The sequence below is a fragment of the Cinclus cinclus genome, chromosome 25, assembly GCF_963662255.1.
Source record: "Cinclus cinclus chromosome 25, bCinCin1.1, whole genome shotgun sequence".
Lineage (NCBI taxonomy): Eukaryota > Metazoa > Chordata > Aves > Passeriformes > Cinclidae > Cinclus > Cinclus cinclus.
Window position 1 is genome coordinate 1,003,013 of NC_085070.1, and position 27,343 is coordinate 1,030,355.

The window sequence follows — 27,343 nt, forward strand, 5'->3', positions numbered from 1 at the left end:
CATGGAGTTGTGTGTCAGCTCAGCAGCCTGGCCTGTGATTCCCAGGTATGTTTGGAATTGTTATGCCTTGAATGCTGGCAGCCACATCAGTGGGTTTGTTCAGGCAATAACAACTTGTTCCTGTACAAAGGTTTATTGAAGTGTTGGTTGTATGTGACGTATGTGTGACATTTCCCTCAGAATGGTGGCATGGGCCACAGCCATGCCAGCAGGGGGACAGAATGTTGGCTCTGGATGAAGCTGGGGCTTGTGTTAGATGTGCTCACTCTGGGAATGAACCCCTGAGGCATTTTTGTGCTTTCAGTAGGTATTTTCAGAGTATCCAAGTGTGGATGTGAACTGAAAAGTTTCAAACCTGCAAGTAGGTTGAGCTCTAGCATCCTGCTATCCCAGTTTTACTTCTGTCTCTCTTTTTAAGTATTTGCATGCCTAAAGCAGTTAGTGATTAGGACAAAAATCTGAGCTCTGAAGTTTTGTTTGCAATTCTCTTTTCTGCTGAGATATTTCTTGTGTGACTTTGGCAAATCTCTTTTAAGTCCCTGTTTCTTTTATGGGTATTGGGGCTTGGTCGTTTACAGAGAGCGCTGCAGCTCACAAATCAGGGGTGGATCTTGTTGTTTCCTGACAAGGCCACCTAAGTGGGGACACTGGAAATCCTGCTCTGCCTCAGTAGTATTAGTGTATCCTTAAACAGTTTTCTGTTGGACACTGAAGAAACCCTGGCCTGTCTCAGCGTTTTCACTTGCACCTGGGTGAATCCCTGTTGTGCACAGCCTTGTGACTTTACATTTACACATGCTGTAAATGAGGGGGGAGAGGTTTTAAAGTTGGGTTCTGGGGCAGGAATTATGTGGGACTGCTGTGGCTTGATGACCTCTGAGCTCCCAGGTAATCTTAGGCATCCTCTTCCCTCCATCCTGACTGTCCCTTTTTTAATTGAATTAGCAGTATATTGAAACCAGACAGCCTCAAACATGCCCAAACCAGTTTCCTTTTGGTATTTCCTGATTTACACTAATTTTTTATTCAAAATCAGGGCAGTCAGTGGTCACAGCTGCACTCAGAGTTCTGGCCCTGAGCTGGGAGCTCAAACCTATCCCTGCCTTAAATTTTTGGCCATGGGGAACTTGTTTGTTATCTCCCATTCCATCTCCAGGCTTGTACAATCAAACTCATAACCTCTATCTGCCCCCAGGATGCCACAAAATAAATTCCTAATACCCAGGAGGTACTTGGGAGATCAGGAGTGGGATATAAATATCAAATAGTATTTATCCAAGTGCCAGCACAGGTTGGCACGTGACATCCAGTTGTGAATGTCTGGAGGAATTAAGTAAATTTACCTGTGTGTTCCCCCGTGTTTATTTTTTTCCTTGGGTTGGGTTTGCATCCCAAATCCGAACATTTCTGATGTTGAACTGTGGCAAGCCAGAGTGTTCTGGGTGCCTGAAGTCCCCCTGGATGTGGTGATGGGTGTCTCTGCACACCCAGCCTCCTGTGACATCAAAGGCAGATCCTGCAGCTGGGGAAAGAAGGGAACAGTTGACCCAAATTGGAGATGAGTAGGGACCTCCCCTTGCTGCAGATGCCTTCTCTGCTGCACAGACTAACTAGACACAAGTTAATAATTTCAAAGGCCAATAGTTTTGAGCTATTTTGGGCAAACTTCCAACCACAACACGCACTGTTACTGCTTCACCATCTGCCCTCTTGAGTTGCTGCAATTTGAGATTATTGGGTATGGGGTCAGCATTACAAAAGGGTACATGGGATCCCTGTGAAGAATCCCTTGTTTGGGGGGACATCGTTGGGGTTGCTGGGCAGGGAACACAAGCCTTTGCTGTTAAAAAAGACCCAGTTTGTCTCTTCCCCTTCTCCCCTGCCCTGCCTGCAGCTGCAAGGAGAGGATTCTTTGTGCCTGAGTGACCCTGAGGAGAGCTGGGAGTTGAAAATTAATTTGCATTTTGCAACCACTACAGCTGTGGGGGAAAAAAAACATGAGGAAAAATGTCCCAGTCAGTACAGGAATTCCTTGTACTCTTATGCTACTGCTCTTAGCACGGGGAGAACTGCCCCCGCCCCCCCCCCCCCCCCCCCCCCAATTTATTGGAGGGAATGTAATTGGTCTAAACAAAGAAGCTCCAGCACACTGGCCAAATCTGAATCTTAGTAGTGTCTTGTTGGATACTAGGAACAATTCCTTCACTGAAGGAGTTGTCAAGCATTGGAACTGCTCAGGCTGCCCAGGGATTTAAAAGCCGTGGGGTTGTGGCACTTGGGGATGTGGTTCAGCTGTGGCAGTGCTGGGAGAGCAGTGGAACTCAGAAGCTTTTCCAGCCTTCGTGATGCTGTGATATTTTGCATTAAAGACAATTAAACCCGAGCCCTGGGAGCTGGGCGGGTGCAGCTTGGGATAGGGATTGGCTGTACGTTTCTAACACGGCCAGTGGGCAATGAGGATCCCCTGCAGCACTCTGATTCCAGGCTGTCCTGGCACAGCAGGGAACGTTGCTGATCTCCCAGGGCCTGATAGAGCTGGCTAGCGACCTGCCCTGCCTGATTTATGTTCCCCAGGCCTGAACTTTGCACTTTGCTTTCCACAGTTCTGCCTGAGCTGCCATAAAAGACAATTCCAGGCTGAGGAAGCAGAGCCTGGTGCTGATGCCACTTTGAGCCCTGTATGCATCAGGGATCCAGCTTGTGGGTTGTGGTCCACTCTGCCATGGCTGCACTTCCCAAGTGCAAAAGTCACACTCCAGATAAGAACTGTGTGCGTGTAACCAGGAACTGGAGCAGCTTGGACTTCTTACAACTCATCACTGGTGTGGATAATTTAAATGTGGCTCACAACTTGGAAAGGAGGGACAGGGAATTGAAGAATTGTGGAATCCCAGACCGGTTTGAGTTGGAAGGGAATTCAAATCCCACCCTATCCTACCTGCTGCCACAGTCAGGGATACCTTCCACTAGACCAGTTTGCTCCAAGCCCCATCCAACGTGGCCTTGGGCATCTTGGAAAGGAAGGAAAGTGTCTGGTTGGTTGGTCTTGTATTTCTCTTGGTGGTTCAAACATGAAGATTGGGATTTAAGAATGAGACAAAAGTGAGACAAAAGTCCTGAGAAGAGAGTCTTTTAAAGTTTGATGTTCTTCTGAATGTGCAGGGGTTGGTGGGGTTGGTGTGCCTGTGGAATAACATGTGCAGGTACAATATTGTGTGACAGGGAGCTCCTCGTGCAACAATTAAGAGAAAGTCCTTAACCTCTCTCCTCTGCTGCTTCACACCTTTGTCTAACTAAGGTGAAGAGCTTCAGAAATGAGAAATTTAAAAGTCAAAGGCTGAAATATTACTGTGTTTTTACTGTTTGTTTTTTTTGGAAAATGCCCTTGATTATCTTTGAGGTCCTTTCCAACCCTAATGGTTCTAAAATGGAGTTAAAATAGGAAATTTTTGGACTAAAAACAACTGTATTTCTTCAAGAGGGGATATTCCCTGTTAGGTTTTTTGCATAACCCTGCATTAATGGCAAGGGAGCTGGGATTTATGTGGCTAATCTCAGATGTCTGGAAGTTGTCAGTCTTGGCCAGGCCCAGAATTCCAAGAAAGGGACTCATCCTGCTGCAGTGGCATAGTTTTTGCTGTGCTGGGTGTGTGTCCTCCTCTGCTGGATTTTCCCCTGCCTGTCCTTCTCAGCTGTTCCCAAAGGCAGCCTGGACAGTCAGGGCTGAGCTCTTCTACCTGCATTTTATCTGATGGCTGTTTGTTCCAGTCTCTATCCTGGTGGTTCAAAAAAGCCTTTAACCCTCTGTTACTCAGGTCTGCATTTTCCATGTGTGTCCCAGGGTTGCTGGCACTGCATGCTGCTTGTCACTCCACTGAGGCAGAGCTCAGGGCAGTCAGTTCTCCATGCTCCTGGAGGTTGGGCTCCCTTGTGGGTTTACTATGTGTGGAATTCAGTGAGGAGCAGCATTTTGGGTGCTCTGGGCCATTGTCCAGTCCCAAGACCTGGCCTGTGGGACCTGCACCCCACTGCTGTATTTTGGGAAAATGCCAGTGCCACATGGGGGCATGGTGGGAGGCTTTGTGAACAAACACTTCTGGTTCCAGTAATGTGCTAAGAAAATAAAATAAAACACAACACAAGCAAGCCTCACAATGCCCAAGGAGGGAACATGATGAAATATTTTAAAAAAATAAACAAAACAAAAAACAAACCAAAAAAAAAAAAAAAAACCACCACCCAACAAGATGATAGGAAAGGAAATATGGCTCATGTGAGGATGAATCAAAATGTTTTGAAAACCGTAGACCTTCTCCTTCCTCATAATGACAGAGAATTAAGCATTTAATGAGCCCTCAGAGATGCAATAAACCTTTCAAACCGGCTGAGAAATGCTCTGGAAGGACTTGAATTAATTCCTTTGGCTGCTGTGATGATGAGATGTGCTGGAGTCCCCTTTGGTGAGGCATCCACATTTCCAGCCCTTTGCAGTTTGTCTCCTGAAAACCACCTGGTATTGAAAATAGCGGAGGGAAGGAGGGAGGAGTCATTGCTTTTGGAATGGGAGGCATGTGTAGTGTCCACTGCAGAGCTGGGAGTTCCCAGGCAGCACCTGGCAGTGGATTCACTGCCTGCAGCTGAGGCAGTGACAGTGCTGAGGGAGGTTTTCTTGAGTCATTGGCTGATGATCCCAGGGCTCAGAAAAGGACTAAAATCACACTGAGGATCTGTGATTTTTGTTACTGTCCTGGGAGCGTGGCACTGGAAAGGGCTGTGTGCTCAGCTGGATAACCCAGGCACCAGTTCTGGGCTCAGAGGTTCCCTGGATGAGGCTGCAGGAGCATCCTGAGTGTCACCCTGTGCTCGCTAGCTACCTCCTCCTGCCTTTCCCAAAGCTGCTGGGAATTGCCAGGAGCCAGGTGCTGACCTAGGTGGGCCTTTATGGCTCTTAATGCAAACCATGTGTACCATTCAGTCTGGCTGTTGTAATTGCAGGAAACCACAGTAATTAACTGCCATTAGTAGAACTTTAGTGTTGTTGCTGTTGCATCCTGTGGGTGGAAATCTCCTTTGGTTCCCTGCTGGGATGAGCCTGAGGTATCTGTCTGGTTCGAATCTGGGTTGTGGTTTGGGATCTAGAAGCCAAAATCAGTTCCTGAACTGGGAAGTTCACCTGCAGGGGAGGGATTTCTTCAGCAGATGGACACAGGTACCCGAAAAAGTCAGTGTGGTGTCAGAAGCTGCTGTAGGTGATGGTCTGGGCACACTTGACATTTGCAAAATTAAGTCTTGGCTTGTGCTGTCATCCTGCCTTTTCCTTCTGAGGGGACAGTCACTATTCCCTCTGTATGTGGATGTACATCTCTAAAATAAGCATTAAAGGGGCAGAGGGAGGTTAAACACACACCCAATGGCCAGGTGTCATCTTTGTTCAGAAATCTGAAATATTAAGTCACCATTCCAGCAAAGTCCCCTCAGATACAATTTTAGCCCTACTTGAATTTCAGTCCCTTCTCCAACCGTGCAGAATTCCCCCAAAATATCCTTAGTGCTGGTATGGTATATTTAGCTTAAAGAACAGATTGTCCTGGTAACCAAATGAGGAAATGCTTGGAACAAGCCTGCAGGGATCTTTTCAGAGTGTATTAATTGCTCTCACTGTGCCCAGGCTCTTCCATGACAAAAGAGAACTTGAGGCAGAGCATTGATGCTGCAACCCTTGCCTTTCCTTTGGCTCCCCCTGCCCTGCTCCACTGTCTCTCCAGGCTTCCTGCTGGAAATGGGGCAGGCAGGGAGAGTGCTGTTTATTTATCTTCCTCTTGGTGTGTTTGCTTCTTGATTTGTCTGTTTATTTATTTGCATTTTGATTTACTTATTTCAACGAGCTCTACTGATTCCAGGGGACCGCTCCTGCAGCACAGATCATTAAGATCTTTGGGATTTGCAGCTTTAGCAGATCTTGCCACAGCACTTCAAAGCTTGGGAAGACTCTGTTGCCCGACTGGGACTCCTGCATGTAGGAAATGCTGCCTGATGGAGGCTCAGCCCTGTGCAGGTCACTGGTGAGATCTCTGACCTGTGGCCCATTGTAGTGAGTCAAGTGGGACAGAGGGACATCCCACAGGGGATAAACACCACTGGCTGTGTCAGCACACAGAGCCTTGTCCTTGTCCTTTGGTGCGTGGTATGGAGCTGTTCCACCCCTCCTGCCCTACACAGGTCACACCTGGGCCCCACTCCTCTCCCAGTGCTGTAGTGAAGCCAGTACAATGCACACTTCAGCCATTTCTGGCCACTGCTTGAGAAGGCTAGAAATCCTTCCCACTTCCAGCCTTAAAAACTCTCCTTCAAGACGTGTTGAATCTTTTTAAATAAAGGCTTAAGTGTCCTCCATGAAATGTTCTTGAGACACTAGGAGAATTCCAGGTCTTGTGTTCCACCTGCTCTGCTTGGATCTGTCATTGTAGGTGGAGATGGATGCGTCCCCCACGTGCTCTGGGTATGTGTTTGGTGAAAACCTGTTGCCTGTCCCAGCTCAAATGGTTCAGGGTGTGTCTGTTGGTTCCTGAAGCCATCAGCTGTGGTCCTCCTTGGAGCTCACCAATGCTGAGGTAGCACAAAGCTTCACCTCCACCGGTTTTTGTTCCCCAGAATAGCAGCACTTGGTTCCCAAGGCTCTTGGCTTAATGTACAAGGGCTCTGCTCACCTCAAAGTCTGCCCTGGCTGGAAAATGGTGAGAACTGCTGTATATCCCTGGGAATGTAACACTGGAGCCTGGCTGGCTCAGTTCTGGCTGGCTCTTGGTGCCTTGGAGCATCCCAGGTGCAGGGACTAATCTGCTCCAGCTGAGCTTGTGACTGACATGCTGCAGGATTTGCAGCTTTCACCCCATCCTGTGCTCCAGTGTACAGCAGACATGCCCTTATCCTGGGATGCACCTGCTGATTTCCAGGGAACCATCTGAAATATGCCTTTCCTCCAGCTGTGAGGGTTTGCTGCAGGCTGGGTGTCCTAGTTTGAAAGACAGGTGTTTGCTAAGGAAAGCAGAAGCCTCCCTTTGAACTGAAAAATGTGATCCTTCCTTCTACAGATTATTATGATTTTGAAATTAAGGGAGCTCGCAGGCAAAGATATGGGGATAGGAATAACAGTTCTTTACTAGTATAACTAACAAGACAAACAAGAACAACAACAGCTATGAAATTACCCACAAACAGAACAGTAACTCAGTCCCAGTGTTTTTTGGCTGCAGGCACCTTTTCCCTGAGCTGCAGTTCCTGGTGCTGGGGGCAGGCAGGTCCCGCAGAGCTGCAGGAGGGCTGGGGGTGATGGCAGAGCTGTTCCAGAGGGAGAGAGAGATGGTGAGAGCTTTCTGCTCACGATGTCGGTCCCGGTGCTCAGCAGAGTGCTGGATGGTGGCAGGTTAAAGTGAGAAGGCAGCAGGGCAGGGTCTGACAGCAGTGAGGTGGCTCCCGGTGCTGGGATGGCAGGGATGGGGCAGAGGCGGCGATCGTCCTTCTTGTCCGAACTCCGCGGGGGAAATGGGCCAAGCCAGAGCCTTCTGTCTGCTCTTCTGGCTGTTGAAATCTCGTGGGGTTTCCCTCTTCTCTCCCCTCCCCCTTGCCACCAGGGCCTAGTCAGCAGGTAACTTAGCATGACAATGGGGAAAATTCCACAGAGGGAAAAGGGAAAGAACCAACCCCCAACACTGGGAAAGCAGCGTTGTGGAGGCTGGGGGGAGCACGGAGCATCCAAGTGCAGCAGCACTTGGGAGCACTGCCTGGCAGATGGCATTTGCTGTGTGCTGTAAGGGGATTTGCCACATGACCTTCTCGGAATCTGTGTCACGTGGCACAGTGGTCAGACCTGGCATCTAAACCACACACTGAGATCAGTTGCTGCACAAAGGTGGGATCCACAGGGATCCACAGGGATCTCAGCTTTTCCCATGAAGGTTTGCTGATGCTTACAGGAGCTCCATCCTGGTTTTCTCTCTGTGTTCAGGGCATGCCTTTTGTAAATCCAGTGATTTGTTCCTCCTCAGGCTTACAGGAGTGGAATCACGGCTGCAGCAATAGATATGCATGAGCCTGGGAAGCCAGCTGGAAGGAATGGGGTGGTGAAGCGGCTTGCAATATTAAACTTGACACCTAATTATATCCCCCGGGCTGATTTTTCCATTCTGTCATGCCGTGCTGTGTCTGCACTTTCTGTGAGTGTGGGATTCTGTGGAGCTCTCCATAGCCAGCCATGTTCCAGCAGACATTTGGGATGAAATTATCAGTTGTAAAAGCTCTCCTGTCTGTGCTGCCAAAAGTAGCATCTCCCTGATGTTTATATTTCCTTAAACCAAGCAGGATACATTAATCCTGTATAGATTTGAAAGATGGTATTTATTCCATTTTACAGCTCTTCTGGAATGGGATTTCACACCACAGTTCCCATGGGAGTTGTCATGGGACCTGCACTATCTCTGACCAGAACTGGGTTTTTTTTGACCTGATTAATGTCCTGGCATTCCCTTGTTAAAGCAGGAATGCCTCTGACCAGTTTCCACATCAACTCCTGAAGTTAATTTCCTACAGGCTTTCTCCCCTAAGGAGGAACTGAAAACATGGCCCAGGTAGGAATAGTTTGTGGCACCTGCCAAGTGCGCAGCCTGAACTAGGGCTTCACTAACCACAGCTGTTGTCGTTCAGTGCCCCAGGTCCTCAAGAGCTGCACTGAGTTCATCGAGAAGCACGGCATTGTGGACGGGATATACCGGCTCTCTGGGATCGCCTCCAACATCCAGAAACTCCGGTAAGGGCCTGCCTTGGAGCCCCTGGCATGAGCAGGGCAGGTTCATCCTGCGGAGAGCTTTCCTTCAGGATACAGTGTCAGGATCCTGGTGCCACTGTGCTGTCGTGTTTCATTCCTGTTCCTTCTTCCTCCGGGAGCCCTTTGGAGCAGCTGATGTTTCCCTCTGCTGCCTTGGGCTCCTGGTTTAACAGCAGTTCATTGGGAATGTGCAAAGGATGAGTGCCTGAGTCTGGTGGGCGGGTGGCATTGCTTGGCTGCACAGGGAAGGGCCAGGAGTGTGTTCTGGTTAGGAGCTGTTCCCACCACAGCAAACTTCCTTTATTCTTTCATGAGGCTGTTTTCCTGCTGTGGCTTGGTGTAGAAGGTTCTGTTGTGGAGCACTGATGTGTCAAGTGGATGTGACTCATTCCAGCATTGCTCCTGGGGCCACAGCCTGGCAGAGGCAGCCCAGGGCTATTTGCCATGGGCAGAGTATTTTTTTTTTTACTTTTTTTGTATCAACTGTCCCCTAGTTCTGTGGGCAGGTTTGAGCTGGTACAGTGACTGTTCAAACCCTTGGATGGGTGGGTTTGTTCTGGTTCAGATTAATCCTGTTTCTTTTCCCAGCAAGTCCCATTTTAAAAATCTGGTCTCAAGGTTTTGATACGCAGGATCCAAAAGCTCTGACTGGAGCTGTGACTGAATAAAACATTTGCCATTGCTTCAATTATATCCCTTTATTCCCCATTTTGACTTGTGCTGGACCATCTCTGTCCTAGTCCATTTTTCCCATTTGTATTGCCAATACCATTTTCTCCTTCATTGTGTATCAAAGGTGCTTTAAAAATGATTTTCTAAAATTGTAATGATATCATTCCCTGTTCTAGCACAGAGAATGAAGTGACAGCCTGTTTTCCAGGTTTCTGAGATGTTGCAAAGATAAAAGGAAGGGAGTACATGGCATAACTTACTGACACTGTCCTGTTCATATAAATCATTCCAGATTTTGAGTGTTTTGATGAACATAGAACAGGTCTTGCTGCAGTTCCCAGCTCTATAAACAGGGTATTAGACTTATTCCAAAGCTGGGGCTGCAGTATTCTTATAAATGAATCACTGTGCTTAGGTTTCCCATAGAAGAACTGGATCTTCTGAATTTAAAGGGCTTTTTTGGTTGGAGAGAAGGTTAGAGAATTTACTCCACATGGGAGATTTCCATGGGGCAGAGGTTGGCTCTTCAGTAGGGTGGCAGCTGCCTTTATTTGGCAGGTGGGCAAGCAGGCACTGTTGATTTGGGGTGTTGATCCCTGCTATCCTGGCTCTTCCTGAGGGCTGTAGAATTGTTCTTCACCTAACAAAATCTTCCTTTGGATCAGAAGGAATAGCATGTGGCTCCAGAAACAGACAGTGCAGAGAGAAGGAGGGTTGAATGTAGTGGGACATTCCTCTCTTCCCTGTATATTCACTTCTGCAGGGGAACATCTGACACAGTGTGAATAAATTTCCTTTTTTCCTAGGAAAAAACACTGGAGTAGGACAGGATATGGGCAGGGAGTTTGAGCCAGGGCTGAGTGTGTTTGTGTGGGGTGGGCTGGTGCCTTCTTGAGCTTTTCTGTAGAGCCAAGTGCAGGAGCTGAGTTTCTGTCCCAGATGGGAGCGGGGGGGCGGGGGATGAGTCAGAAGGTGTCTGTGGGAAGTGGTGTATGCTGGACACTTGGGGATGTGGAAAGCTGAATCCTTCCTTGCCTCCTCTGCTGTCTTCAGGGTGAGGAAGGGATGGGCTGTTCACCCTGAGCAGGTGGGGACCTCTCCAGCCCCTTGTCTGGGGGGAGTGAAAGGCTTCCCACAAGCAGTGTCCATGTGCAGGGATGGAAGGAGCTTGTCCTGATCCCAGGAGGGCTCACTTACAAACATGCCTGGTGTCCTGGGCACATCCTGCTCCTCAGGCAGAGCTCAGGGGTTGTGTGACCCTCGGGACACAGCCTGCCAGCTTTGGGTGGGGGACAGGACAGGGACAGGCCACCACACCCAGCCCCAGCTGTGGTTGCAGTGCTGACGGGATGAGTCCCCATGGCTGTGAGCAGCCTAAAGACTCTGTCAGGGACCCCGAGGTTCTCCAGCTCCCAGGGCCTGGCTCACCACTCTCATCCCCCTGGAGTGTCCTGCTAATTGGAAACAGCACTTCCCAGCACATATTCAAGCAGCAAGCCAGCCCTCGACCTTCTGAGCTCAGCTTTTATTTTATAAACATTGGTGATTAGGGTTTTTTCTCTCTCTGAAAACCAAGGGAGTGCTGTGGGGTTTTCTTCATGTGGTTCCTGGCTGTCTTCTCCCTGTAGCAGAGGCAGGCTCAGCTCACCAGCTCATCCCCCAAGAATTCCTGCACTCACTGGTTTCCATGTGCTGCCAATGCAAGTTGCTGGCAGGGCTTTTATCATTACCATTTCCAGGCATTTGAAATGCAGAGGGACAGCAGCTTTCATCATTCCTATGGGCAATCCCAGTCACAGCTCTTGGGAGTTAAACTTGTTCTTGTGGTCTTGGAAGATGTTCTCTGGAGACTTTGTGAAAAGCCCTGATGCAGCAAAAGGGATTGCAGCCAGTTGGTTGTAAAACTAACTGAAAATGCTTTACTAGAAAAAAGAAAAGTCTCTTTTTTTGGAAAATATCCCCACTGGCTGCCCCACAACTGTGGGTCATGTGGCTTTGGTGACTTTTTTTTTTTCCCCTGTAAATCAGGAAAGCCTTGCTGTAATTTGTACTGGGTTTGATTTCATTCGTTCTCCTCAAACCCCTTTACCCATTTCTCTGTTCTCACTGCCAGCCACGAGTTTGACTCCGAGCAGATTCCCGACCTGACCAAGGACATTTACATCCAGGACATCCACTGTGTGGGCTCCCTGTGCAAGCTGTACTTCCGTGAGCTCCCCAACCCTCTGCTCACCTACCAGCTCTACGAGAAGTTCTCAGTGAGTGCAAGGCAAATGTGAGGCACTTCCCCCTTCAGTGGGGCTTCAGCTGCTAGAGCAGAGAAATCCTGGAAGCTGGACCTGCCTTCCACACACTGCCCTCTCTGCTCTGCCTCAGTTGGGGTTTTTAGAACCATCAGAAGGGTGTGTCACCAAAATTCCCAGCCTGACACTGTGCTGCAGGACTCCATCCTGCCATTCCAGAATGGGCTGGCAATGCCCCAGGGTCTGAGGGTCCTTTTCTGTGTCCCCTTCAGGTTACTCAGAGGTGCCTTTGTCCCCTGTGCCCACGCTGTGTTGGTTCCATTTGTGGGACCCAGCAGAAGGTCCCTGGCACACTTCCCATGCTTTGCAAGAATTCCCCCCTAGTTTGCCATTTCCCAGGAATGAGATGGAAAGCAAGTGCTGCTCTGAGCTGAATGTCTTTTGCAGGAATTCTCTGTGCCTTTCACTGTAGAGGAGATGAATCCCTCTGCAATTAGTCCTGTGACAGCGCCCTGGAATCTCCTTTGAGATAAGAAAAACTGCTTGTTTAGAATGACTCATGCTAGAAAAATGCAAGCTCTTCTTCTTATCTTTTTAGAATATTATTGGTTAGGTTTGGTTCTTTGTAATTGGTTGTCCCAAACAAAGAAAGATAATGTAGTTGGCCAAAATGTGTTAACCCTGTTTTCCATTGGTTTACTTGTGATCCCCCCCAAACCCTATAAAAGTACATGTGTGATTCCCCCATCTTTGGATTTGTAGCCTGACCCCTTCACGGATGATGATAAAGCCTGTGGAAAAAGTCTGAGCTGCTCTCCCAGTCTTTTTCTGCCGGCTGGAAAGTACAGGTTTCTGTGAGAAGCTCAGCGCCTGAAAGGCCAGCACTCACAAACCTTGGAACTTTCCCCTGCCCGACATCTGGGCAGGGGACACAACAAAAAGTTGCACTTAACTTGCCCCAGGTCATGATTTAGTTGGCCTTCTTTACATGATCCATATGCTGCTCTGTCCCCCCAGACAGACCCCTCACCCAAGGGGGAGAAGAGCAACAAAACCCACCTGGCTGCCAAGATTAGCATACTGGGGGTTTGTTTGCAGCTAAATAATTTCCTGTCTCATTCCAGGATGCTGTTTCTGCTGCTACAGATGAGGAAAGGCTGGTTAAGATCCATGATGTGATCCAGCAGCTGCCCCCTCCCCACTACAGGTGAGTGCAGCCTTAGGGGTGTTGTGGGCATTTTGTGAGAGGAATTCTATAACTCCCGTTTCCCTCTCAAGACAGCCACACTGTTCCTCTGCATATCAAAATTATTATGGCCGTAGAAAGTTGATTTATATTTAAATTAGCTCCTCACCAAACACTGTACACTAAACACTGTACACTAAACATGGTGTTACTGCACATCCTTGGAAACTGTCTCTGGGAGGGAAATAGGAGCTTGTTATGTCAGAGTAAAGAGTCAGGTTTTTTTGTGGGGGGGCACAATATCAGTGCTAAGAACACTTTAAAAAAAGTGAAATATAGCCAAAAAATTGCTCACCTTCAGTCAAACTTGGTCAACTGCATTTTGTCTCCACTTTGCCCCTCCTTGCAGTAACACTAACTAGCAAATAACAACAATGCTCTGAGAATAACTGATGTAATTAATCATATTAGTGTTATATATTAGAGTAGCATAATATGGTGTTTAAAAATTACCAATTAAAAATACTATATTCAGGCTAATTAGTAGTAATAAGAACTTGTGCTGTATGGGAATGAGCCTTGAGTAAGAGCAACATTTCAATGATCTTTAGTATTAAAAATTATGGCAGGGTTTGATGAAAAGGCATCAGACAAATTGGTATTGGTGATTGGCTTAAATAACTATATTGAATACTGTATGTTAATGAGACTTCAGTATTAATAACAAGTGATGCATGGTAAGTAGCATTCACTAATTGTGAACTGCAATTGGTAGAAATAGTTAATGACAACATATGGTGGAAGTTATTTAGAAATGGGTAACTATTTTAATTGGCTGGGCCAGCTCCCCTGATGTGTCCTAGTGGTTTAGGTGACCATTTGGGGGAATGCAGGAGGTATTTGGCTATTCATACCTAATTAGAATACTTCATTGCAATCATAAATTGGTTATTATAATGTATGTTAATCTGCAGGTGAAGTTAAAATTCTGGTCTCAGGGGTCAGGTGTAACACATGGGGACAGCTATTGATAACTATAGTCATTTCTGCCAGTAAATGCCAATCTCAATTACTGTGATGTGTAGTGATTAGCAGGACAATTGCAATGCTGCAGTGAGTGGTATAAATAACTAATTATAAAAGGTAACTGGGGTTTAACTGCTGAGTTATGAATTACAACTGTGTTCCTTGCTCTTTAAATAAGGTTGTCTAGCTGGTGCAACAGCTGCTGCTTGTAGTAACTAATGGCAGTATTGATGTTAATTGAGAGGGTGTGGCCCTTTAAAAAATTAACTGATCTTCTTTTCCATTCACCTTTTCCCTGAAATGATTTTTGTTTTATGGGGTTGGTTAAACTAGGGTGCTGGTACCAGCAGCATGTCAGTCTCAGAGAGGGGGCACAGCCAACAGCTGGATATGGAATGCTGTAGGTCACAGGGTGCTGAGGTTTGCTTGGAAAAAGGAAAAAACATTTTATCTTTCTGCTGCTCTGTGATGAGAAGTTGCAGGCAGAAGGTGTTGGTTTGGTTTCCAGCCAGAGCCATTTTCTTCACTTCCAGACTTGTTCATTTGTGTAATTTTGAGCCCCAAAGCACCCTCTCTGCTCCATCTGACTTTCTTCCCCCCACCCCCGCCCCCCGAAAAAGATAAACTGTGTGACAGACACAAGCCAGGGGCACCAGGACGGTACAGCAGCATTTTCACTTTCACCTCCTGCTCCCTCCTCTCCAGCATATATAAAACACAACACTGCTTAAGTATACAGGAACCCACCATTTTTTAATGTGAACAGAAGCCTCTGAATGTTAACCTTTTATCTGCCTTACTCTAAGGAACCTGCAGCCAGAAACTTCCCAAGTAGAAGTCGGGTCCAGTTGGCTGATTTTCAGTACCCTGACATGTCTAAATGAATACACCCCCCAATCCCAGAATTAGCATTCCATATCTTTCCCCACACATCCTTGAACATACCCTCACCACTGTCAGATACCTGCAAAGGTTTTGTTTTGTTTTTTTTTCTGGAACTGTCATTTCCTTGAGCCTGGACAAATGAGACAAGATTCAGTCACCCCACTGCCAAAGCCAGGTCCACTGTGGGGCTCAGGGGAAGGAGTGCAGCATTCCTTTCTGGGAGCTGTCAAACCAAAAGGAAATAATGAGCTGGGTTTGTGCTGTGGATCACGGCCTGGCTTTGCTCAGTGGTGCTGAACATTTGCCTCTCTCCTGTTTTCCAGGACACTGGAGTTCCTAATGAGACATTTGGCTCGTCTGGCTGATTATTGCTCCATCACAAATATGCACACCAAGAACTTGGCCATCGTCTGGGCTCCAAACCTCCTCAGGTACTCTGGGATTTTCCCGTTTCCATACAAGATAAGTATTTACATTCATAAACAACAGATACTCCAGAAAAAAAAAATCCCAGCTTTCAGCAGCTTTTCTTTACCCAGTGTGCTCTTCTCCTCCTGTAAAATATGGGAAATTATTCTAAGCAGGATTTAAGATCAGCTGGCAAGTTCCTGACCTAGTGATGTAAAACAGCCCCTGTATTATCCTGTTTCACACAAAACAGTTCCACTGGCTGCAATTCTGTCAGTAGTGACAAGGAAGAATTCCCTCAACCCTCTTTGAGAGGATAATTTCTCCTCTCCTGGTTAGAAGAGACTGATGTGTCCTTGATCATCCAGGAAAATTTCTACAGTAGCCTCACTGATCTCCCACTGCATAAATCTCTAGAATCTAATTTGACAGCTTTTGACTGCAGGAATTCAGACTTAGGGAAATTATCTTGGATAAATCTGTTTTGAATCTGCATGATAGGGCACTTCAAAATTAATGGTGTAACATTAAAAATTTGCTTTAAAAGAAAAAAAGAACATCACCCTGTCCTTTATTTCACTGATTTCTGAACTGCTCTTGTTACCAGCCTGAGAAATCTTGAGTGTGCAGTTCATCTGGGAATCCCAGAAGGGTGTGGGCTGAGAGAGGTATTACAGCTCATCCAGTGTGTCACTGCCTGCCATGGGCAGGAACACCTTCCACTATCCCAGGTTGCTCCAAGCCCTGTCCAACCCGGCCTTGGCACTCCCAGTTCAGACAGGTGGGCTCTTCTTTCTGGCAATTCCCCCACAAACAGTGGAGTGACCTCGTGTTCGGGTTTGCTTTGGTGAGTCCTGGGGCATTCACTCAGCAGGATCACTTGGAGACACTCCCTACTCATGGAAAAATCCTGTTAGAGGCCACAGAAGGTTTGTACAACAACACTGCCTTAAACTGTGGCAGTCATGGAAATGAACTAACAAAAAGCTCTTCATTTTGGGTGTTCGGTGTATTAACCTCAATTCAGACCTGTCCCACTCCTTTTCTTCCTAGCCCAGTGTTCCTCCTGCCCTGTTAGTAAGATTTGAACCTGGATCTGAAGTGTAGCCATAAATCCCCACAGTCAGTGATCATTTGTGAGCATTGCTGAGATTTAACCCCAGAACTGCCTTTCCTGCCTGAGGCCTAGCCCCTGGAGTCCCCCAGGTGCCCGGGCCTCTCCCAGCAGGAGCTGTTCCCTCAGGACATGTCCCTTTGCAGGTCCAAGCAGATCGAGTCCGCCTGCTTCAGTGGCACGGCCGCCTTCATGGAGGTGCGGATCCAGTCGGTGGTGGTGGAGTTCATCCTGAACCATGTGGATGTGCTCTTCAGCTCCAAGCTCAGCTCCGTCATCCGTGATGGGGCAGGTCTGTGCTCTGTGCTCGCTTCGCTGGGGTATGAACAGCAGCACTTCATGGCTGGCTGAGCCTCCTCTGCGATATGGAAATGATTTTATTTTTACCTAGAGGACACATTTCTGGGTTCGCATGCCAGAACACAGAGAGAAATGGCCTGGTTTTAGAAACTGCTATCAGTACCTTTCTTACACGTCAGGGATGCCCCACAGGAATGCAGAGATGAATGTTTGGCTTCTGCTTTTATGTCCTACCACTGAGAAATTGCAAGGAATCACTTCAATCTTTTGTCTCCCATGCTCCCTCTCCTTTTTAGAACCATCTTTATTGATGCTTCTGCATACTTTCCCATTGAAGCTATGGTTAAGTATGTCCATCTGTCTGCCCTCATCCATACTGTAGAAGACAAATAGGAATGAACTGGTGTAAAGCAATCTCTCTCCATTCAGTAATGTTGAGGCTAAGAAACTTAAATCTTGCTCTTAAAGGGCTATTTTGACAGCTTCTACACTTGGTTATTCCCTCAGCACAGCCTGTGTGGGCTTGTGAGCAGGGCTGAGCAGCCACACAGCTCAGGCTGGTGTTGCTTTAGGATGAGGAATGAACCTGGAGCACCTGAAACATCATCCAGCCTTGGAGCCTACGAATTCCCTTGAGTAACCGAGGCCCTATGTTTGTTCCATCGACCAGGAGCAGAGTAGCACCTGGAGGAAAGTTTACTCTCTGTGTTAGTGTGGCTGCCACAAGCTGTTCCTGCTCCTAAGCAGCATTAAGGCTGCGCCATCTGCCTTGATAACCTCCTCTTGCCTGGAACATGCACAGCCACTGCAGTTACCACCACCTGGGGACCGCAGAGAGCTGGGTTTCCACTGTATTTGCTGCTCTCTTCTTTTAAACAAACCCTACCTCTACTTAGGCTCGGTGAGTTGATCCAAGTCCAGCTCTTTCTCGTGCTGTAGGGCAATTCTAAGTCCATGGGAGCCAGAGTTTAGCTTGCTTGAGCAGTGCCAGCCCCAGCAGACTTGACTCTGCCAGGGGAAGAAAGATAAGCATGCTCAGAATCCCAGCCAGATGATTATCCAGGCTTAGAATGTCCCTTGTAAATTTGGCTAATTGTTTAATGACTTGGTCATTTGCATTCAGTGGCTTTGACAAAGACCTGGCAGGGAGGAGGGTCAGGCTCTTGGGTTGGCTAAGTGCAGGCATTCTGCATTCCAGAATGGCTTCCTGGGAGCCTCTGGGGGTGAGCACAGCTCCTGGGCCTGCCTGTGAGAGGGGAAGTGGTGCTGCCAAACCTGTTTTAACCTAAACTTCACCCAGGACAGCATTTACAGCTCCCACACCCCCCAGACTGTGCATCCTTCACAGAGCTGTGCTGCTCCAGGGACAGCCATGGAACTGGACCAAGCAGGATGTTCTGCACTGTCATGTCTCCCACAGCCCTGAGCTCTCCTGGGAATAACCCTAGAAACACCTGTACAAGAGGCAATGGCAAATACAGGAGAAATGCTCCTGCAGCAGGCTCCCTGTAATCTTTCCATTGAAGCAGTCAGCAGCAGGAGGCAGCATAGCTACTTTCAGATTTTACACATTCATCTCCAAATCCAGGCACAAGCTCTAAAGGCCATGGGCAAGGTACACAGCAGATTCTGTTTGCTGTGTCCAGGTGCACTTTGGTTTGTAGCAGCTTCAGTCACACACGGCATTTCCTGCTGCACCAAGAGGTGAAATCTGGGAATGACCCGGACAGGCTTTATACAAAGGAAAAACATAATTTTCTTTATAAGCTCTTGCATACAGAAGAAGGAAAGTATGTCCCAAAGGTTTCTATCCTACCTGCTTCTCTCTGATTTTTATTTTTAATACACTAGGCCATCAGTGTATCTGTGACATTGTGTCCACATGTGTGAATGGCTGGGATAACAAAGGTTCAGAAAAACACAGCACCTCCCTAGACACACAGAGCTGAGCTTTGAACTCTGCACTGCTGTTTGTCGACTCTCCTGTTGCCTGTGGTTTTCCCTTGCAGGGCACAGCTCTTTATCCCGGCCCAAGTCTCTGCTGGTGTCCTCCCCCTCCACAAAGCTGCTCACACTGGAGGAGGCTCAGGCACGGACACAGGCCCAGATCAACTCTCCCATCGTGGCAGACAGCAAGTACATTGAAGTGGGGGAAGGCCCAGCAGCTTTGCAGGGGAAATTCCACACAGTCATTGACTTCCCATCTGAAAGGTAGAGACAGGTTTCCTTTCCAGCATGTGTCATAACCTTGTTATTTTGCATACAGCAATAATTTGCTTATATTTCCTTGACACTTGTTAAACATGTAAAGCATTGTAGCCAGTTTTCCACCTGCTTTGGACTCTGGGAGGATTCAGCTCGCATCAGTGGTCTTGGTTTAGCCAAATAATTTGTGCTCCACCCCTCTTGTTTTCAGCAGGGATATCATTTAATGTATAAATCCATGTTATCTGTGATAGAGAGATGCCTGGATGAGTCACGCACAGACATGTAAACATGGTGAACACCTGCAGATGTTGGGGTTTTTCAGGACTAAGTGCCTGTCACAAATCCAGGCTCCCTTGAAGTGGAGCAGTTGGACAGACTTGAGGACACTGGAAATTAAACATGGCAGTGTAGGAGATTAAAGTGGTTTTATAGCAGGAGTGAGAGATGCTTTTGAACACCTTTATGACTGCCCAGATTCCCAGAGACCTGTGGCTTCTTCCATAAAATCCATCCCTTGGCTGCTGGACCACACAAGGAAGAGCCTTTCTTCACCTGCATTGCAGCTGCTTTGCAGAAGTTGGGGGAATTTACACAGGAACTTTAGGGCTGAGCTGGAAGAACAAAAATATCCTCAGCTGTGGAAAAGAGGGAATTTCCATGCAGAAACAAGGAGCTCCTGAGCAGAAAGCAGAGAGTGCTGGTAACAAGCAGCCAGAATTGAACTGCAGCCCCCACCCTCCATCCATGTGTTCTACTTTCTTTCCCCAGGAAAAGGCCTCCCAGCAAGATAAAGAAGTCTCCAGTAGGGAGCTGGCGTTCCTTCTTCAACCTGGGAAAATCCTCCTCTGTGTCTAAGCGCAAACTGCAGCGCAACCCCAGCGAGCCCTCAGAAATGAAAGCCATAGCCCTAGCAGGTGAGGCCCTCTTCCAAAACCCGAGGTTTTCAGCAGTGCAGAGTGATGTTTCCAGTGGGCTTTTATCTCCTCCTAGCGTCCAAGCCGTGCATGACACCTCCAGTACCTGTTCTTTCCCAGTGGATCTCTGGCAGTTCTGGAGCCTGCCGGGGCTCACACCTCTGTGCTTTGCTTGGAATAGCTTTGGAAAGACAAGATGTGGCTGCTGCTGTAAGAAGTCACAGGATAATTCCTTCTGACACTCACATTATGAAATTAAAATACAGTTCTGGTTCCCCTTGCTGCTCTCAGAAGATGAAACGAGGGAAAGGCACCTTCACACAAACACATTCCCTTCAAAAGCTTTACCTGAGTACCCAGAGAAGGCAGCCAACAGCCCTTTGTAGCCACAGCTAGGATATGTAGGTGGAATTTTCAGCTTTTTCCATATATAGTTTTCTGTCTCTTTACAGACTTAAAAATAGCAACAATGTGTTTTTGCCGTAAAACACCACAAATTCCAAAACATGGGCCCGGGAGAACTTTTATCCCCTCATCTCCCAGGTTGATCTTTAAATTCTTACCTTCACAGTCCTCACACTCTCTATGATGCTCCTCAGGACTGTGTCCTCAGAGACTGAAATTATATTTGTTTAGTGCCCATAAAACAGGGTGTGTAAATGTTCCTTCCTTCTCCCTTTTTGAGGGGTTTTGCTTGTGAGGAGTTATTTCCCAGCCTGTCACCTGCAGCAGTCACTGCGTGCATCGGTTACTGTTTCCAGGTAAAATGAAAGTCAGAAACACACCTTCAAAACAAAATTACTCTCAGGACACTGATGTTGGTGCTAGAAACGCATTTTTGTTATTCCTGCCACCATTATCCAGCTAAATGTAAACCACTTTCCTAACTATCCTTTCTCTGTGTGGTTCCTTCCCTCAGGAGGACGAGGAGACAGCGGAACGCTCCGCTCGGCCAAGAGCGAGGAGTCCCTCACCTCCCTGCATGCCGTGGATGGTAAGGCAAAATCCTACTTGCACTTCCAAGAAATGGGCATTAAGGGAGGCACTTTGACATCTCTGGCTGTAGATATTCAACAGGGCAGGTTTTCTACCTCTCCAGGGAACGCTGAACTTGTTAAGTGATGAAGAAGCAGCTTTCTTCTCCCAGCACAGATGGGTCTCGCAGGAATGCTCTTCATGGCTTTTCCTGCTTTTAAGGTTAACAAAAAGCAAACCTCCTGCTGTGGTGTAGCTGGTGCTGCTGATGCTGATTCCTTGGCTCCTCCCCTTGCTATTTCAAGGATGACAGGACAGCATTGGGTAGGAAAGCGCTCTCTGAGACAGGCCTTCAGCACATATGAAGTGTCTTTGCTCGCGCACACAGCTTAGTTTCAGACCAAATCATTCCTGGTGAGTGCTGTAGAAGAGTTTAAGCAAATGGAATAAGCATTGAGTAAGTCACTGCCACCGATGTTACTTTGTGTGCAGAAATCACCAGGGGAGCCTCTCCTTACCTTAGACTGCTCTGACACCCCCTGATCCCCAGGCCTGGCCTCCTGGACGGGAGTTTTGTCACTAACCAGGGTGTCTCCTCACCTCCAGGTGAATCCAAGCTGTTCCGGCCCAGAAGGCCCAGGTCCAGCAGCGATGCCCTGTCTGCCTCCTTCAACGGGGAGCTCCTGGGGAACATGAACCGCTGCAACTCCTACGACAACCTCCCCCACGACGACAGTGATGGGGATGAGGGGCTCATCCACGTCCCTGCCCTCATCTCCCCCCGCTCCTCGGAGGATGTGGACCTCAGCCCGCCGGACATTGGCGTCGCCAGCCTGGACTTCGACCCCATGTCCTTCCAGTGCAGCCCCCCCCAGGCAGAGTCCGAGTGCCTGGACAGCAGCACCTCCCTGCTGGAGTCTGTTGATATCAATAAGGAGAAGCCAAGCCTGCTCAAGAAGGATTTAGAATCGGGCAGCCAGTCCCAGACCCCAGGCAGTGCCACGAGCTCTGAGCCAGTGTCCCCTTTCCAGGAGAAGATGAGTCCCTTCTTTACGCTGGACCTGAGCCCCACGGAAGAGCAAGCCTGCAAACCTCTCAGCTTCTCGCCCAAGGCAACCCGAAAGCCCATCAAATCTCCACCACTGAGCACAGACCCCACCTCCTTTGTGCTGCCTAGCCGTGTGCCAGAGGCCATGGGAGGAATGCCCACCACATCCAGGAACTCCTCTGCTTCCAGTTGGAGCAAAGAGATTGGCATCACTGAGATCACAAACAGGTCCCCAACCCAGATGTCCTTGCCCCTGAAAAACAGTGAAACAGGAACAGGGGAAGGAGCCCACCAAGAGCTGCAGCATCCCCAGCTAGTGGCTGCTTGCAAAGCAGATTTGCCAGAAGAAGGGGAGAGAGCCATGCCAAGCAGTCAGAATAAGACTGTACCCAGTGGACACACCCAGCCAGGTACAGTGCATTTTCCTCCATTCTTTCTGTAAGTTCCAAAGGGGAGCTGCTCTCAGGACGTCCTCCTCTGCGTGCCTTTAGGAGAGGGGATTGCCCGTCAGTTCTGGTCACAAGTGTCTTGCAGGGCTGTGCAGATCAGTAAAGTCTTAGCCTCTGCTTTCTCCCTACATCACGCAAATCTCGGATAATTGCCATAATGCTTTATATTCTGCTTTTTGTTTTCCCCATTCTGTCATACATGAAAATCTCTAGCATATCCTTCTCAATCATTTCAGCCAATAGACCATATAAGACTTTTCCTTTTTTAAATTAAAAATCTGGCAACACTCGAAGAAGGGACCTTTCTGCCTAAAACCTTATGATCAAAATTGTGTAAGGGTATCTCATTCTCTGCTACCTCCTTCCTACCTCTCTAGAAATGCAAGAGGAGCCTTTAGACAGTCTCTTGGGTTTTTTCCTCTTTGTGATGAACTGCTGTGCTGTCGAGCAGCGTTTGCCTGTGAGACACAAACGTTTCACATCAGAAGGAACTGCCACTGTGAAAATGTGGAGAGCATCTATTTTTTTATAATAGTCGTTAAGGTCACTCTCCTTATTGGGTAACATAAAATCACTCTCTCTCTCAATTTTCCCCCCATTAGGAGCAGTTGCCCTCGACTCCCCCCAGGATCCTGTTCCCGTCAGTTCTGTGTCTCTTATCCCTCCTCCTCCTCCGAAAAATGCAGCGCGCATGCTGGCCCTAGCGTTAGCCGAGTCCGCACAGCAAGCATCGGCCCAGTCCCACAAAAGGCCAGGAGATGCTCATGCTGAAAGCACAAATTATGGAGAGGCTGAAGTTGGCACAGCTCTAGAAAAGCTCCATCTCACTACGGGCGCTCCCGACAAGCTCCACCTGTTCACTGCTCTGCCTGAGAACCACCTGCACTTCCAGCCCGGGGCACCTTTAGAGCAGGACTGCCGAGGCACGGCGGGGGAGCAGAACCACCCGCCCGGCGCACCTGGAGGCCAGGAGTCCCCGCCTCTCCACACGGGCGTGCCCGGGGACACGCCTGGCAGCAGGGATGCAGAGCAGGAGCAGTCCAGCTTCCACCCCAGCAGAGTGGGGGACAAGGAGCCCTTCCCGGCCCATGCGGGGGACTGGGAGCACATGGCCCTCCACGGCACAGGGGCGCTGCCAGAGCAGGAGCTGCCTGGCACGGAGCTGCCTGTGGAGCAGCCCCACCTGCACGCGGGCCTGCCTGGGGACAAGCTGCACGCTTCCTGTACGGCCGAGGATAAGCTGCTATCTCCCTCCGTGGGTCCCGTTGGGGACAAGGGCACCCCAGGCGCGGTGCCCTACCTGAGCACCCTCCCCAGCACGGCTGAGCCCCGCGGCCCACCTGGGGCTGCACCCCAAGCAGATGGCGCTGTCCCGCCTGCGCCGCGTGTGCCCACGGCCTCGGCACAGAGACAGGAGCACCAGGCAGCCGTGGGACAGGTGCCAGCAGCCAAAGCACCCAGCGGCTCCGGGCAGGTATGTGCTGCTGCCTGCACAGCTTCTCTGAAGTGCTGAGCACTGGGAACATCGGTCCAAATCCAAATGGCAACGGTGGGGGGAATTGCAGGACACCAGGAGTGACACGGGTATGACACGGGCACATCCTTGCAGGAAATCTTGTGCTGCTTTCCTAAGGAAACATCCCAGAATACCCACTGTACTTGGTTTTAAGAAAGTATCTGCATAGGCAGCTGACAGGGTTTGATAGTTCAGAGTGCTCAGAATTTTTGCATTCTCCGACAAAGTCCTCTTGCAGCATCCTGGTTAAGCTCTTGTCCAGTCAGCAACAGGATGAGAAGATACAGTCTTAATCTGCACTAGGGGAGGTTTAGGTTGGGCAACAGGAAGAATTTCTTCACAGAAAGGATTATTAGGTGCTGAAAGCTCCCTGCTGCCCAGGGAGCTGGTGGGGTGGGGTCCCCATCCCTGGAGGTGTCCAGGGAGCAACTGAACATTACACTCAGTGTTCTGGGCTGGTCACAAGGTAGAGATTGGTCTCAGGTTGGACTCGATGGTCTCAGAGGTCTTTTCCAACCTCAGTGATTCTGTTAAACATATCAGGTTAAATTCCTTGTGCAGGATTGGAAGTCAGATCTGTCAGAAATCCAAACCCCCCAGCCCATGAAGCACACCTGGCTGCAGCCCATCCTAAGTCCTGCAGCCACACTTAAGGCAGGAATTTCTGCTCTACTGTACTTCTCAATCTGCTCACCAAGGCCTGAGGAGGTTACATCCAGGAACATTTTCATTAACATCAGACATTTAAAAGCAGACCACCTACCAAAACTCGAGGGCACCATGTGAAGAGATAGACGCCTCCTCCCTTTCCTCTGATTTGGCATTTGCTGAACACACCAGTTGTGATGGGTCCTAAAATCTGCCAGTGGCATCATGCCTGCCCATGCTGACAGAGGGAACCTACACATCTGTCCTTCCCTAGAAACAGAAAGCAGGCACAAGCATGCTGGAATGGAGCTTATCCATACAAGTGTCTGGGATGTTCTAGCTACAGAATAGCAGGGAAAAGCTGCTTGTTCCTAACTTTGTCTGCTTTCTTCCCTGTAGATGTGGAGCACCACTGCACCTGAAAAGCCTTTGGAGTCCACACCTGGCTTTGTCTCCGAGAGCAGTTCCAGTACCCGTGGCTCCTCTTCTGTGCCTGCAGGCCACCAGGGCCACTTGGAAAAGCCTCGGGAGAGCACGAGGGCTCCCCCGCTACACCTGCGCTCTGAGTCAGTCCCTGCTCCCTCCTCCTACAGCTTCACGCCACCCGTGCCACCCGTGAGGACGCTGGAGAGCAAGATCGCTGCGGCCATGCACTCCAACAACGCAGACACCATCAACAACTCCAACTACCACTCCTTCCTGGCCTCCTCCATGCTAGCACCCTCTGTGGAGGAGGCGCTGCTGCCGCCGCCACCGCCACCACCTCCCAAGCACTCGTCCCTGCAGCCGGTGTATGTGCCGCACCCCAAACCAGAGAGCCTCCCCGAACCCGTGGGGCCTGAAGGCTACCTGCATGCCAAGCACCAGTACCGGCCCGAGAGCGTCCCTGCTCACGGCTACCATGGCAAGGCCGAGCAGCACCAGCCCCACCTGCCCCGCCCAGAGCCTCCCATCACCGCGGGTGCGCGCTATGGCTCCTACGGCACGCAGGGCAAAGGCTCTGCCACGGGCCTGCACCCCAAGCCCCGTGGCCGCACCGACTTCGTGTCCTCCGTGAGCCCCACGGGGCTGCGGGGTGCTGGCTACGCCGAGGAGGCCCCCCCATACCCCACCATCCGCAGGGTGCAGTCACTGCACGTGCCCAGCGCAGCTGCTGCTGCTGCCATCCGCTCCGTGCCCATCTCCCGCACGGAGGTGCCCCCGGACGATGAGCCCATGTACTGCCCGCGGCCCCTCTACCAGTACAAGCCCTATCAGCCTCACTCTGACTACCATGTCACGCAGCTCCAGCCTTACTTTGAGAACGGGCGGGTCCATTATCGCTACAGTCCCTACTCCAGCTCCTCCGCCTCCCCCTACTACACCGCGGCCGACGGGAGCTTCTACGACCTGGATCCGTACAGCACCGTGCGGGTCCGGCCCTTCCACGGCCTGCCCGGCCGCGAGTTCAGCCCCTATGCGTCCCGGCTGCAGGGTAAGGGGCTGTACCGCTACCCCAGCCTGGCCGCTTACCCCCGGGCAGGGCTCATCAACCACCTGGGCAAAGAGCACAGCTTCGTGAGCAGGGATGTGCCCCCCGCCCCGGACATTAAGCACATGTACATGTCCTGGGACCTGGAAGACATGGAGAAGTACCGCATGCAGTCCATCCGCCGCGAGAGCCGCGCGCGCCAGAAGGTCAAAGGGCCCCTCATGTCCCAGTACGACAACGTGGCCCCGCTGCTGCAGGATGAGCTGGGGGGCCTGGACGCCGTCCACCTGCGCAGCAAATCAGATCCTGGCAAGAGCGGCCTGCTCACGGTGGCAGAAGGGAAGGAGGGCAGGTACCCAACCAAGGTGGCCACGCCCGAAGGGGATGAGCGTTACTACGGGCAGCACGCGGAGCCTGAGCTGGACAGAGCCCACTATCATGGCGGGGGCTACGGGAACGGGCAGCCTGAGAAGCCATCCCTGCCCCAGAAGCAGAGCAGCATCCGGAACAGGAAGATGCACGAGCCAGGTGGCGGCAGCACTGAGCACAGGACACATTTGCAGCAGGAAGCGAACCATAGGCAGCCTTCCGAACCCAAAAACGGACCCCCCTACCCCGACTACAGGCCCAAAGGCGGCCTGGAGCCCTCTGAGCCCATGGGCTACCAGCACTCGGGCAGCAAATATATCCCAGCCAGTCAGGAGACCCTGAGGCTGAACCACAAGGACATGAGGCTGGCAGAGGACAGGCCAGATCTGGAGAGGCCCCGAGGCAGAGCGTCCATGGAGAAGCACTCCAGAGACTGCTACAAGGAGGAGGAACATGCTACCCCTCCCGTGGCACCACCACCCAAGCCCGAGCGGAGCCACAGCCTCCGGATGCGGGAGCACCCCGAGCCCATGGAGAGGGACTCTGCCCTGCTGTACCCCTACCAAACCCTGGGCAAGCGCCAAAGCACGATGACTGTGGTGTCCCAGTATGATAACCTGGAGGATTACCATACCCTGCCTCAGCACCAAAGAGGGGGCTATGCTGGAGCAGGGGGCTTTGTGCCCCCCGGCTTCCCCCACGTGCACAGCAGAACTTACGCCACAGCTCTGGGGCAGGGAGCCTTCCTCCCCACAGAGCTGTGTCTGCAGAGGCCCGAAACAGAGGTGCACGTTGAGTGAGCTGGGGGCGGACGAGGGATAGAGTCTAAGCAGCCTCTGCTGGACAGTGGACTGTTTTATTTTTTCAGTGATGGAGAAAAACTCACCAACCCTGCCTCAGTGAGCAAAGCAAACCCCCCTCAGCCCTCTCCTGGCCCCCACTCACTCTTTCTATGTAGTAGAGCTGTAGATTTCCATGTAGTTTTGAGCCACCTGGGAGTACAGGGCAGGCTGTTGGCACACAGGGGCTGCCAGAGGCCGGGCAGGTCTGACACGTGCTGTTGGGGCAGGGATGGAAGGAGTTTTCCCTT

General features: G+C 50.0%; 1 protein-coding gene across 2 annotated transcripts in view; it reads left to right on the top strand.

Annotated features, from left to right (window-relative positions):
- ARHGAP32 (Rho GTPase activating protein 32) overlaps positions 1-27,127 on the top strand; it is a 145,509-nt gene extending 118,382 nt beyond the window's left edge. For both annotated transcript variants that reach the window (XM_062508565.1, XM_062508564.1), the window contains 11 exons: positions 8,701-8,803; positions 11,607-11,751; positions 12,861-12,943; positions 15,157-15,264; positions 16,502-16,647; positions 18,665-18,866; positions 19,632-19,777; positions 20,697-20,771; positions 21,359-22,210; positions 22,852-23,723; positions 24,813-27,127. In XM_062508565.1, coding sequence (XP_062364549.1) covers positions 8,701-8,803; positions 11,607-11,751; positions 12,861-12,943; positions 15,157-15,264; positions 16,502-16,647; positions 18,665-18,866; positions 19,632-19,777; positions 20,697-20,771; positions 21,359-22,210; positions 22,852-23,723; positions 24,813-27,053 — 4,973 coding nt within the window. In that variant the 3' untranslated portion in view covers positions 27,054-27,127. The remainder of the gene's footprint in view (positions 1-8,700; positions 8,804-11,606; positions 11,752-12,860; positions 12,944-15,156; positions 15,265-16,501; positions 16,648-18,664; positions 18,867-19,631; positions 19,778-20,696; positions 20,772-21,358; positions 22,211-22,851; positions 23,724-24,812) is intronic.
- Positions 27,128-27,343: the final 216 nt, after the last annotated feature.